Consider the following 13,858-nt stretch of genomic DNA (forward strand, 5'->3'; position numbering starts at 1 on the left):
GTCTCTTTTCATGGCTGAACAGGCCCAGCTCCCTCAGCCTTTCCTCATAAGAGAGATGCTCCTGTCCCTTCATCATCTTTGTCGCCCTTCGCTGGACCCAATCCATGTCTCTCTTGTCCTGAGGAGCCCAGAACTGGACACAGCACTCCAGATGTGCCTCACCAGAGCTGAGCAGAGGGGCAGGATCACCTCCCTTGACCTTCTGGAATGCTCTTCCTAATGTGCCCCAGGACACCATTGGCCTCTTGGCCACAAGGACACACTGCTGGCTCATGGACAGCTTGGTGTCCACCAGGATCCCCAGGTCCTTCTCCACAGAGCTGCTTTCCAGCAGGTCGGCGCCCAGCCTGTCCTGGCGCAGGGGGTTATTCCTCCCCAGGTGCAGGACCCTGCATTTGCCTTTGTTGAATTTAAAAATAATCTACTCTACCTATCCCTCCCACCTGTCAAGGCACACATGCACATGTTTATTTGGAAGTTGTTACACCTTTCCAAAGCAAGTGGGTCAGCTATAATGAAGTGCAGTAAGCTCTTGCTTTTTGGTAAAGGAAGAGAAAAATTCCTGACACATTTCCATTTTCTTTTTCTTTCCGTTATCATTTGTTTAGACAATGAAGGCTTACTCTGATCAGAAATGTGTTGTATGTTCAGGGGTGTCATCACTGTGAGAATAAAGATATAACTAGATAAATTCAGGCTGGATGAAAATTACATAAAATGACAAGCCAGAGTGAAAATTACCTGAGGAAATCAGAGATAGGTTGTACTGGATAAATACAGTGAGATGGAAACAATCAAAACAAGAACAACAACCCTCAAACCCATTCCAGGGAATAAGGCAACTTAGGAATCAACAGCAAAGCATCTCACAAAGATATTGCAAACTATGTGTCAAAGAGCTAAGAAAAAATATTTTCCTAAACACATCCAGAAAGAGATATTTAATTATATTAGAAAACAGTCAAAGTTGGCACTGAAATAGTCTCAACAATAATTATTTAGTAAATGATATGTATTTTATTATATTTTATGACAGTTAATACTGATATGTCTAAGTAGTCTGTCTCACATTTATTACTCATTATATATTCTGTATAATTCCAAAGTACAAGTTGCCAACAATTTGGGTAATGAAAATGATTTTCTGGTTTTGTACACTGGGCATGATTTCCTACATGTAACAGATAAAAGAATATAACATATGCATATATTTCTGCCCAATGCAAGAAATACATGCAGCCATAGCACTATCCATCCACAAAAAAATGCTACTAATCACAACCAAGTCAGACTAACTAAACTTATCTAAACTAATTTAGCTTTTACAGCTGTACACGCCACTAGGCTTGAAAGCCATATTTGTTTGTTTTGCTTTATCTTGGGGCACATAAAATCATGGTATTTGGCAGCACGGAATAAGGGATATTAAATCAGCTTTTATGCTGTTGTTAAGAAACCCATAGAGGATGGGATTCAAGCAGCAGGACATCATACCCAATAAATGGCATATGCAATATACTAATTTAAAATGCCTGTTGGAAATGAGAGTGGCATTAAAATCTGTCACAATGTGGAAAAGGTGAAGAGGCATCCAACTGAAGCCAAAAACTAGGATTAGGACTGTCAGTCTGCAAAAAACCCTCCTTGATCTTGTCTTAATTCTGGCGATGGAGTGGGATACTGTAATCATGTTCTGGATCTCTGTATTTTCTTCTGGTTTCATTTCAAAACAGATAGGGATCCCAGGGATGAATTTACTGGAGGAAAAGAGCTGGCTTTTTTCTGTGTCAGAGGTTTCTGGGAGATCTCTGGAATGAGTCTCCTGATGATGCCTTGAAATAGCTGGCATCACACTTGAAGTCTTTCTACTGTATCTTCTGTGGTGCCTTCTGCCAAAGGCACGGCTCCACCTGGAATATCTGGAGGGTTGCACCTGCGTGCCAGTGCTCCTAGAGGGGTGAAGAGTTAGATTTATCATCTCCTTTTCTTCAAACTTGTTTTCCTTGTTTGACAGCCTAGCGCCTATGCTCCTGCAGACACTGGTGTGACTGGCGGTCAGGCACGCCAGCGGCAGGATGTACTGCATGAACAGCAAGGCTATCGTGAAGGCAATCCTGTAGGAATCAGAAGGCCACGACTCGATGCACAACAGCCTGTTCTCCAGTCCCTCTAACTTCAGAGTTTTGCTGAGGTCCACGGTTTTATGGAAAACTGGCAGAGGGGAGCAAATTGTGAAGCCAAAGGCCCAAATGATCACTATTAAGAAATAGCCTTGTTTTGCTGTGAGATTGCTAGAGAGGGGATACTTTATCATACGGTACCTGACTGCAGCAATAGATATTAACATCAGAGTTGAAACTAGGACTGACGCACACTGGAGGAAGGGCATTATATGGCACATGACAGTGCCAAACATCCACTGGTCAAGCAGGACGGATGTCAGTGTGAAAGGTGAACAAAACAGCACAACCAAGATGTCAGAAAAGGCCAAGTTTCCAATGAGAATGTTTATTACTGTCTTCTGCTTGCACTTTAGTAGGGCTGTTAGTATAAGCAGATTTCCCACAAAGCCAGCCAGACTTATAAGTGTGTACAGCCCAATAAGAAAGTACTGCATGTCATCAACACTACTCTTATAGTCTTCCCAGGCAGAAAAATTCTTTGTTGTAGCAGAGGTGTTCTTGGTGTGTGTCCTGTTGTTATGGTCTTTGAATCCTAAATCCATTTTACAGTCCTGCTTAGAACAAGAAAGGCATTAATTAGCATCTGAAGAAATGATGGTATTACTGTTAATCTAAATGTAGAAGTTCATAAATTTAACTTGTATCACCTCAATGCAAATAAATTACTAATGATGTTATTCTACTGTGAGGCAGATCCTGCATAACTTCAGGTCAACGTGAATTAGCTAAGTAGGTTTTATCATCTGGTGTTCAGCACACCTAAGCCTCCTACCTAGATGCTCATGTGGGAAAATGGCAGTCTAAAGGTCTGCATTATGATGCTGCCTTTTAGCTATGCTTTGCTACAGAACACATTGTCAGGCTTTCTGTGAGGGAACAGTTAGCTACAAAAGCAATACACCTCGAGTCAGTGAGATTACTCATGTGAATAACAGCCCATTGAGATGAGCAAGGAAATGACAGTCACCATCTGGGCAGATGCCTAATCATTATATCATTGCAAATTATAAAGAGGGCACCTGAAAATACATATGCTAACAACTGCAGTAGTATTTCTTACCTTGCTAGTATAGAACTAACACAAAATAGGTGAGAGCTTTCAAAAAGGATCAGGAAATGCGCTGTCAGTGATCCAAGATGAATTTCCTAATCTGGTGTGTATAGAAAACATCTTCTACTAAGTGCTGAATATAGTTTAACTGGTGCTCAAGCAGAAAGGAAAACTACCTACAAAATACCTAAAGTAATTGGATGCAATACAGAGAGGACAGTGTTAACTGGAAGCAAACTCCACACAGCCATTTGAAAATTCAGTGAAATTTCTTATTCAGCACAGAATCATCTAGTGTTAAACCTAGCTCAGCACAAAGTTATTCTGCCCACTGAATCTTCATATATTAGTCTTCACTTTAGAACAAAGAGAAAGACATGAGAATTCAGTTCAAACCTCAATTTACCTTAAACACCTGTGTGTACTAGAGGTTCAAAGTCAAAATTCCCCAGAGTGCCAATGTCCTGTACAAAATTGCTTGATGTTTAGAAATCTTACATAAGAGAAAACAAAAAAGATGTACAAACCCAAAGCATAGATAAATAGAGCAGAAGACTAAACCTGTCATCTAAAAAAGGCCTCTTCAAGACTGTAGCAATTCTCAGTGAGCTGTATGTACCATGCTGACACCTTCAAAGTGCAATAATATTATTTGGTTCCCTCTACACATTCAGATGTGCTCCCTCCTTCATATCATTCCCTGTGAGCCAAAGGGAAGCTCAAACCATAAAATAACCTGAGAATATTCACTGTACTGTGATGAGAAGGTCCTTCAAGTAAGAGTAGGGGGGGGAAAAAAAAAAAATATATATATATATATCTTGCAGATAATGTGTTGGAAAGAGGTGAAAAGAAGTCAGCCTTGCCAATTTCCCTCAATGTTAGAGTGCTTTTTAACAGCTAAAATAGAATTAAGAACTGACTACATGAATTTAGGTAACCTAAATATTATAATTGTGTGCATATGAGCAGAGAGGCATTAATGCATATTATTTTTGTTCAATTTTTGCTAGTCTCTAATGAAATGGTGGAAAACTATACAATAGACAAACAATGCTATCTGAGACTACCTTTGCCTCTGGACCAACTTTAAAGGACCAGAGTAGGGAGTCTGTAAGTGATCATATCTCTCTATTTCTATATTGATAACACCAGAAGTTTTCATTTTGGCGGGCTTCTCTTTATACAACTCTTAGCTGATGAAGTAAATAGCTTTTTACTTATTTTTTTCTGAGCTAATTTCTGAATTGCTAGTAACCAACTGAAAATGGTATGATCTGTGCACCACAGTGACTTCCAAAATCTGCTGAAATTTCTTTCTATTCCCTAAGTGTGACTCTACATAAGTTTTTTACTTTTGCCCTGGAAAAGGGAATATAATGCTAAGAATAGGACCAAGAAACAAAATTTTATGTGTTGTTATACTGTAACATGTTTAATAAATTAATGTTTACTGAGTTCTTCTTGAAGAGGTTTAAGTGAAAGACTGTTGCCAGGTTCTGTGTATTTCTACACCTCCACATACAGCTCTGGCAGTATGGATTTAGAAGAAGGGTTCATTGTGTTTTTAATAGAATTCTTTAAAAACAAAAAGTGAATATTCAGGTTTTCTGAAGTAGACACTCTGTTGAGAGGCATCAATACTGAAGAAGTCCAGCATGGGCTTGCCAGCTCCATTCCTTCTGTGCTATGGCTGCCTTCTGCCTTGCGGGAGAGATAAGATGAGCCTTTCCCTGCCACGTGTTGTCATTTCCATGAGGAAGGAGCACTGGAAGAATTAACAACATGATCTGTTCAGACCCTGGCTAGACCTTATGGCACCACTAGAGTCTGAGGTGCACAGAAACCCCTTCTGCACCATCTTCCTATTGTCACAGTTACAGAGTGACAGAAAGACTGACAGGGAAGGAATAACACTGGAATCTGCTGGTTTCAACAGAGAACTGCTGCGCTGACACAAGTCCCCTTTGTAAAATGCCCAAAGAGAAGTTTATTTTCATTTTGGATGTGTAAAATGAAAGCAGACTTTCCCCCCTAATTTCAAAACATACCAAGTGGATCTCTTGCTCTGTGAGCTTTCTCTCCTGCTCAAAAAGAAACCAGTTACTGTCAGTCTGAGTGCCAATGGCAGTAAAGATGCCAACAGAAGTTTTCTTCCCATATCATTGATCTCTAGTCCCCAAACTCATCATTCCACTGATTTCACAGGGCTGTGTGCACTTATTGGCATTTATCTTCCTGCTTTGTTTTAACAGCTGCTTCTGTTCTCAGAGATTCGCTCACCCTCCCTCATGTTGGTTGGTCAATCCCAGTGCAGCACGTGGCCATAACTTTCAGGGAAATGGAAATTCCTGAAAATCCCATTGTGGAAAACAGAATTAATTAATACAGCTTCTTTTCAAAACCTTCTCCTCATATTTGAAGTGTATTTCTAAACTAAATGCACTGTCATGCCAGGTTGCTCTTGCACCTGTTTTCAAAGCTCATATTTAGTCAGTCTGAAGGTATCTGCTGGAGTTTTTCTAGCTGTTAGCTCCAAAAGTGGGATAACTTTCATCTCCTGCATCTATCAGTCAAGCAAATGAAGTCCCCATTCTGTAATGCTGGTCTGCACACCACACAGTCCCGACTGTGCTAAGCTACACCTGTGTGAGCTCATACCCATGAGCTCTGTGTGGGTTTGCGTAGGTCTCCTTTAGTTTCAGTGGAATGCTTGAGGCAGGAGGCTGGGCTGCACAAGGCAGTAGAGACAGCAGTTTTGTGGCAGGATCCAAGGTAGATTTGAATATGTACTGTAAGAGCCAAATGATTGCAGTTAACATTTAGCTGAGGTAGAAGCACCAGATAACCTATGCTAATTTAACATGTTTAATATCTTGTACTTAACATAATTTTTTAACTGAAAGCTATCACTTAAATCACAAAATCCCCAAATCATAATTTAGGACAGTTAATAGGCTGGATATTTCTATTTCTCTATATATTTAAAGGGACATTTTCAAGAACACAAAAGTTAGGCAGGCCACCATCATCCTCTAAAGGCAATTGTTTTTTCAGAAAATGCTCCTTCAATTAGATGAGATACTTATATTAAGGTTTATTCATGGATAAGAGCTTATATCCCACAATATTAATACCTATTATCTCTGACTGGCTGGTCCTTGTATAGTCCAGTCAGTTCAATCCTTGTAACAGGGCAATTGATCTTTATAGCTGTGAACGATTCACAGTCTTGGGTGACCTTTTTCTGTGCTAAAAGAAGAACAAACCAGCCAGAAAAAACCCACAAAAAAATCCCAAAGAAACAAAAACCCCCTAATCCCATGGTGAACACATACAGGGAGGAAGCAAAATGTGTAAATTCATAAGAAGTGCAACCTTTCTGCCCTCATAATACAGGAGCAGTATCAAGACTGCATAGAAAAAAGTCAGAGAAGGTTTTTAAAGATCTACACAGACGTAAGTAGTTAGTATGAGTGGCGGTTACTGCACGACCACCAAGGCTTTAGGAAAGCACTGAGTTGTGTTGTTACAACCTGAGACATAATGCCCTCACATCAATACAGACTGAGATAACATCGGAGACAAAATCTGAAACCACTGAAGTGTTGCATTTGCAACACAAGCTACAGATGAAAAGCGGCTGATTCTAATACTCCTGTTCATAATGTGCAGCAGCAAAAACTAGCCTGAGAATCTGGGAGAATTCAACAGATTGAACTTACTTCAGAAGTCCAGAAAAACGATTTTTGTACGTATTAATGGTATGCCTATTTCTGTGGCTCACCAAACGAATTGCAACATTATCCTGGAAAACAAGAATACAACTTCCCAAATTATGCCAAAGCCAACTAATAAGATTGTACGTCCACCTCCAAGGAAAGGCTATGGAACATAATAGGCTAATTGCTGGTCAGAACAGAAAACTTGAAAAGCATGGCTACATTTTTTTTTCCAGGAAGCACAGCAGCTCCTGGCTCGCGAAGGCAAAAGCACCAAACCACCTCAAAACGGGAACGACTGTTATTTTTGCCTTTCTACGCTTCTTTCGGGAACCACTCCGCACGCCCGCACCGCCCCGCGACCGAAATCACGCACCCGCTCTTAGCCCGAACCCCGGGCACCCCGCGGCCGCCGCGACACCGTCACCCCTCCCCGGGCTGATGTGCTTTCCCCATCCCCGACACCTGGTGCCAGGGCGGGGCCCTGCGCAAACTTGCGCGGCCGCCCCGCGAGGGGAGGAGAGCTGCGCCGAGCCCGCCGCGCCCGCCCCGCGTTACCTGCGCGCGTGTCCCGCTGCGGGCGCCCCGGGGGCAGGAGGGCGGCCCCGGTCCGCACTCACGGCTCCGGCACGGGCGGGCGGAGCGCGGCTTCACGGGAGCGGGGGGAGGCGCGCAGCCCCCCGGGCTGGCGGCGCAGCTTACGCGGGTGCTGCGGCGGCGCCGGGACTCGCCCGCGGCCGAGGGCCGGCCTCCGGGGCTGGGGGTGCCTCCGTCGCTGCCGCAGTCGCCGCCCGCTCGGCGGGGCCGGGGCCGCAGGGCGGGCGCATTTCGGGAGACTGCTCCAGGCGGCCCTGGAGCCCGGTATTTCAGCGCTGCACGGTGTGACAATTAGAGTTTCCATGGAAATACAGCGAGACGGTAAATAACCCCCGCGCTCGGCGCTGCTTACGGGATGCTCTCAGTGCCTCACCCGGTACTCAGGGCACGGCATTTTGCAAAGGTAAAACGCTCTGCGAGTCTCAGGACGTAGGGAGGTGCGAGCACAGACAGGCAATCACAGAACACTGACTGATTAGAGCTCCCCTCGCTTCGGCTGGAGAAGAGCTACTGAGGTTTTTATCCACGCTGCTCGACCACCCTTTAATTTTTATTTTAGAACAGGTGGGAGGCGATGGATTTCCCCCAAATAGTTTTCCTTGCCGAGCTGAGTTAGGTTCTTACAGAGCAAAATATCTGAAGGGTGGTTAAAATTTTATCTGAACAATCAGTGGGAAAGCAGGGCATTTTCTTATGTGAGCAATATTTTAAAGCCTAAAAATTGTTGGGTATGTCATAGTGCAAAGCATGAAAAGACAAGCTCTGCTGCTCTCACCAGCTGTTAGCTCTAGCACAAGAAGAGTCATTGATCATAGTCCTATTACAGAGCTACCGGAGAACTCAGTGACATGCGGGTCCCTGGGAGCACAAGTGGCAGAAGAATCTGACACAGAAATGTAATGACTTTCCCATTTGCCAAGGTGCTACTTTGACAGTTGATATTAACACAGCACTTCAGAAAAGCTGTGCATATAAGTAGCCTGTGAAAGACTGTACCACACAAAGACAAAACTGGACAATCATATTGTAAAATGACCTTTGAAAAGTCCAGGTAGGTTCTTTATTTAACTTGGGTATTGGGAAAATACTCATTGAGTGATCCAGGAACAAATCATCTTCAGCAGAAGAGCTCAGGATGGCAAAGAAGATTTCATCCTATCTTCTTTTGAAGATTTCATCCCATCTTCTGTCGCCTGCTTCTGCATAATTCACCACCCACTGCTGGTGAATCACTGCATGTGCAAGTGGAGCACAGGGAGCTGCCAGGTGGAAGTGATGTGCCAATCCATCCCGTCGTATTAGCACAACTCTCCTGTTAGTCACAACGGAGAACAGAATTAATCCTTTTTAGGCCTGAACAGCTGTTCTTAGCATTTTTGACCATCTTCCCACCTAACACTGATGGTTTTGAAGCCTTTCACGCAAATTTTTGACCTGTAGATACAAACCCGCTATAGTTCTAACACATGATGGGGGTGATTAAGAATTTCCCCACTTCTCTTGTTCAGGAGAGCTCCCCACATTACTGGCCCCACTGCTTGAAGTGGAAGGGCCCTCCTGGAAAGAGTGAAGTTTTAAAGACACAACATCTTTCTATGGAAACTGCTGGCTACAGGCTGATACTGTCTTTAAAAAGAAATCTAAATTTGCTGGCAGAGCCCAGTGGGAAATTAAAGTTTCTTACATTGCACAACTGTGATTTATGTGGGATGCCATTGTACTTTCATAAAGGTGCAAACAGCCTACCATCATGTTAAACCATTTCTAAGGTGGGAGGTCACCTCATATAATTTCCCAAGCAGCCTCTAGAAAATACATGCTTCTTAGCAGGAGCAGTCAGTAAGACAAGTATTCCTTCCTCAAAGCAATTTTCTCTAAGATTAAAACATCGTACTTTTTTTGTTGGTTGTCTTATTTCAGGAGGGTTCATCAGCCAGTAATGTATTGGCAGGTGTGAGATTGTTTGTTTGTTTTATTCCCCACAGACCTGTAAATAACACCAGATTCCTCTCAACTGTGTCTTTACATTTCATCCCTGATACTTGCAGAGATCAGAGAAAATTACTATTGAGAGCATTATAATTTTTTTCCTTTTCACTGTTTGTGTACCTCTGTCTTGACAGTAATACCACTGAATAATAAAATCAGTAATCTAGAGATAGAAAAGGTATGGGCATTAGAGATATCAAATGTCAGGAGGGACAGCAGATCATAGTGCAAGTTCCCCAGAAACCAGCCACCACAGGGTTGTTGAAACCATAGAGGAGTCCTCGAGGAAGTAAGAAATGGTGATGGTGAAAGATACCTCTGCTGGAGGAGCTGGGGAAGAAAAAGGGTGCACCAGAGAGAGAAGGCTGGGATTTCTGAGTCAGAAGGACACAACAGAAAATACAGGAGAAAACTCTGTGGCTATATGAAAACTAAATTAGTTTTGTCATGTTTCTTACCACAGTCCCAAATGTATCTTTCTTTTGGGAGAATCATTCAAATATCTTAGAAAATTTAGCCTCTAAAGGCAAACTGTGGAAGATATGAAGACTCAAAGCTCCAGTGGAAATCCGTGAGAACTGATAAATGCCACAAAGGTCTAAAGCACCTAATGTCCAATCCCACTGCATGCAGTCAATTGTCCTGAGTCAAAGGACGCCATGAGACAAAGTCTAATGTTATTGTGAAGTCTGCTGCCAATGGAGCACCTATCCATGGGCAAAAGAGTGTAAATGGTAGGACATAGCTACTACAGAATTTGAGAGATTTTGTGAGATACATATAAAGCATTTCTGTTGGTTAAAATTCTTCACCCAACCACTTCATGCCCAGAAAAATTCTATTAAAACATTATTAAAAATACCGCTAATATCTGGCTTCTGTATGGTCCATCCCTTCCACAGATTCTTAGCTTGCATAAAGCAGCAAGCCTTGGACTTCTGAAAAGGTGGCAGTGGTGGAGATGTCTTTCCAATGAAAGACAGGACACCTGATGGTTAGCTAATAAAATACTTCCAAGGGTGAGCCTGTAGTTAGTATGTTTTCTTTCCTAATGTGTCATTACATTTTTTGGCTGGTGTTATACATATTGACCTGTCTGGATGATCGTGTGTGAGGCCTATTTCTGCTTCATCTGGAGCCAGATGAGAGCTTGTGTATGAGCGCACAGGAGTTTGAATCTGTAAGAGACGGTCCGAAGATCCCTCATCTGCCTCACGATCATCACTGAAGACAGAGACTGAACACAGCAGTCCTGGCCTGGCTGAGGTGGGATGTCTGCCAAGAGTTGCCTATGGGTGTGCCCACTGGGAACTGGTACGCATTCCTGAGGAAAATTAGTGCAGGTCCCAATGGACTGTGCCGTTCTTGCTGCCCAGGCGGGAAGGACTGCGCCGAAGCGGAAAGGAATGACCTGTCCTGTACACCTCTCCGGTACACCTGTCTTGTACGTCTGTCCTGTATCTGTTTCCCAAAGCAACGGACCCCACAACAATGGCTGTAGATTTCCCAACCTCTTGGCCAGTTGCCCCGCGCTTCTGAAAAGGACTATAAAGGGACCTTCTGAAATAACCTAGTCCGAGATCTCCCCGCGGAAAGAAGATGAATCTATTGGCGGAAGACCACGAGGACTTCGTCTCATCCGTTGGTAGCTATTGCCCCTCTTTTTCCCCCTCTCCACTTTGTTTTTCTCTCTCTCTCTCTCTCTTACTCTCTTCTATTGCATTACTGTGTTGTGGGCACTTAATAAAGGTGCACTGTTTTGATTAAAACTGAAATCTCTTGTGTCCTTTTACACTCTGAGATCGATAAACGAACCATCACGACCCCCGCTTGCATTAGCGGATTGTGACAGAATCCTGAATGGACACGGTGGGGTGGCCGTAGCAGAAAACATGACTTAGTGTTTTAACCATAATTTAGCCATAATTTAGGTTATGGCTCAAGCAGCCTTTAAGCAATATTTCATGTGATCAGGATAGAGTTACACTAGTCAGCTTGGCTGTATTGTTGAAAATGGAACTTCAGCAGCACGACTGTCAGCAGAGATTAACCACAAAATCATTCATGCAGCTTCTTTGGGTTTGTGACATGAGCAGTCAAATGAAGTGTTGTTATGTTTGGTTTCAGATGCAGTTATGTCACAATAAACATGTTCTTAGCCAAAGAGAGAATTTGCTGCAATTCAAATTATACTCAACAGCAAAAGGCCTATTTAGTCTACTGATGACAGACTTTTGCCCCAAGGACCATGAGTTCCCTTATCTTTTAACAGAGTAATGTGAAATGCAAGTATTTCAATGGCACTGTTCATTACTGGAAAATAAAAACAATAAAAAATAAAGTTAAAAAACCTTTCAGAGCATGTTTACATTCATTTCCATAGTGGTGACTTCAGTTTGTTTTATACAGAACAGAAGATACAAATGACCCTCCTGGTGCTCTTTCACTTACTGGATTTTAAGTTTTAAGGAGGGATTGCATTGCCTGAACACATGGCTATACATTGCAATGAAAGTGACAGCCTCATTTTACAAAATCTTTTCTATTTTTGAGTTTTGCAGTGAGAAAGAATTGTAATGGATTTATGTCTTGGTCTATTTTTTCTACATGTTTTTTGAAAACATCTCATTCCCTTCTCAATGATTTTGCTTCAAAGCATTTCTGTATTCTTTTACACAGGCTCTGTTCTCTTTCCTTCCTTGAAATACTTGTGTTTATTGTACTTACTCTCTTTTTGCAATGTCATGCCTTCACACAAATAAAGACATGCACACAAAAAAAAGGTCTTCAAGTCCAGGGTTCCTTTGATGTACTGAAAAATTTATACCCTGGAAGAGGATAATCTTTAACATAATGGTTATCTTACTTCTCCAGTGTTCTCATGTCCTGACAGTCATCATCAATAAAACAAGAGTTATGAGGAACTATTTGACATCTTTGTGAGCTTGGAGCTCCAGATGGAGACTCTCAGCTTGGTGTTGAGATTGGAGACACAGAATAGCCAGGACCCACTAAAGACTGATTTTCCTACAGAGCACACCTGATGCATAATATGTATTTTATACTGCTATAATAGAAAGTTTGAAAAGAGTCAGTATCTGTTTATTAGAGTGATTATTTTTAGTGTGTATTAGTGCTCACATGTATGTGAAGACCCGTATAGCTCCAGCTGATTTAATCATCTGAGGTGGGCACTCAACAGTACGGTGAAGCAGAAAGCTCGTAGAAAGGCTTGGGTTGTAGCATGTGTCCACATACATATACATATCTATGTATGTATGTATTTATGTATATACATTTATATGTAGCACAGGTGTTTGAAAGACTGAGGGACTGAGGCAGTCCTTTTCATTGCTCCACTGCACTGTTCAAAGCCTGACCTTGCATCTCTCTACAGTGTGAATAATCCTATGAATATTTGTTGTTATCACTGTGAGTTTGGGTCAATGAGTGACACCTAGGCTCTATTTTCAGTCTTTTATAGGTAGTCATTATATTTTTATGGTATAACAGGGGCATTGTGAGGTTTGCTTTGCTAAAGTTTGAAATTCACGTATGTATTAACCATTATAGAGTGAAGTATTATGAATCACTTCTTTTGCTGCTGAGATGGAGATCCTCATGACTAATGACAAAATCAAGGAGAAAGAAGATCATATGTATCTGAAAACTCAGAAATTTCTGAAAATTTGGCATTTTGCTAAGATAGTAAATGAATGGCTCTGTGGTACATTATCTATTTAAAATAGAATAGGATGGTGAGAAACAAAGGAAAATTCACAACTTCCTACATCCCTGTCTTCCCAGGCTCAACATCACTCTTGCCTTCCAACTGTTCTATATTCCCACCCCTCTGAGTGGTGCAGGGGGACAGGGAATGGGAGTTCTGGTCAGCTCCCCACACGTTGTCTCTGCTCCTCCCTCCTCATGATGCTCCCCTGCTCCAGCATGGGTCCTTCCCATGGGTTGCAGTCCTTCAGGAACAGACTGCTCCTGTGTCCTCTCCGTGGAGCACAGCATGGATATCTGCTGCACCATGGTTCTGCATGGGCTGCGGGGGAGCAACTTGTGTCACCATAGTTCTCACCACAGGCAGTGGAGGCAGGGGGAATCTCTGCCCTGGCCAGCAGTGGGTCCATTTTTGGAGTCAGATGAAAATGGTTCTGTTCAACATGAGCGTAGTCTTCTCACAGAAGCCACCCCTGCAGCTCCCCAACTTGCTATGTAAACTCAAGTCTCTTATTCTGAACTGGTCCTAAAAATGTATCTCTGCCTTGGATACCTGTTGGATACCTTGGATACAACAATTCTGTATC

The 13,858-nt window shown here is 42.5% G+C and overlaps 1 protein-coding gene across 1 annotated transcript; it reads right to left on the reverse strand.

Annotated features, from left to right (window-relative positions):
• Positions 1-369: 369 nt before the first annotated feature.
• NPY5R (neuropeptide Y receptor Y5) lies at positions 370-8,055 on the reverse strand. The gene is made up of 2 exons (XM_048305251.1): positions 7,515-8,055; positions 370-2,734 (listed from the first exon to the last, which is right to left on the reverse strand). The coding sequence occupies exon 2, from the start codon at positions 2,723-2,725 to the stop codon at positions 1,394-1,396; it is 1,332 nt and encodes a 443-aa protein (XP_048161208.1). The 5' UTR covers positions 2,726-2,734; positions 7,515-8,055; the 3' UTR covers positions 370-1,393.
• Between the last annotated feature and the right edge of the window lie 5,803 nt (positions 8,056-13,858).

Source organism: Corvus hawaiiensis, chromosome 5, assembly GCF_020740725.1.
Source record: "Corvus hawaiiensis isolate bCorHaw1 chromosome 5, bCorHaw1.pri.cur, whole genome shotgun sequence".
Classification (NCBI taxonomy): Eukaryota; Metazoa; Chordata; class Aves; order Passeriformes; family Corvidae; genus Corvus; species Corvus hawaiiensis.

Coding starts and splice junctions, on each gene's coding strand:
- NPY5R (XM_048305251.1), bottom strand. CDS start 2,725: ATGGATTTAGGATTCAAAGACCATAACAACAGGACACACACCAAGAAC.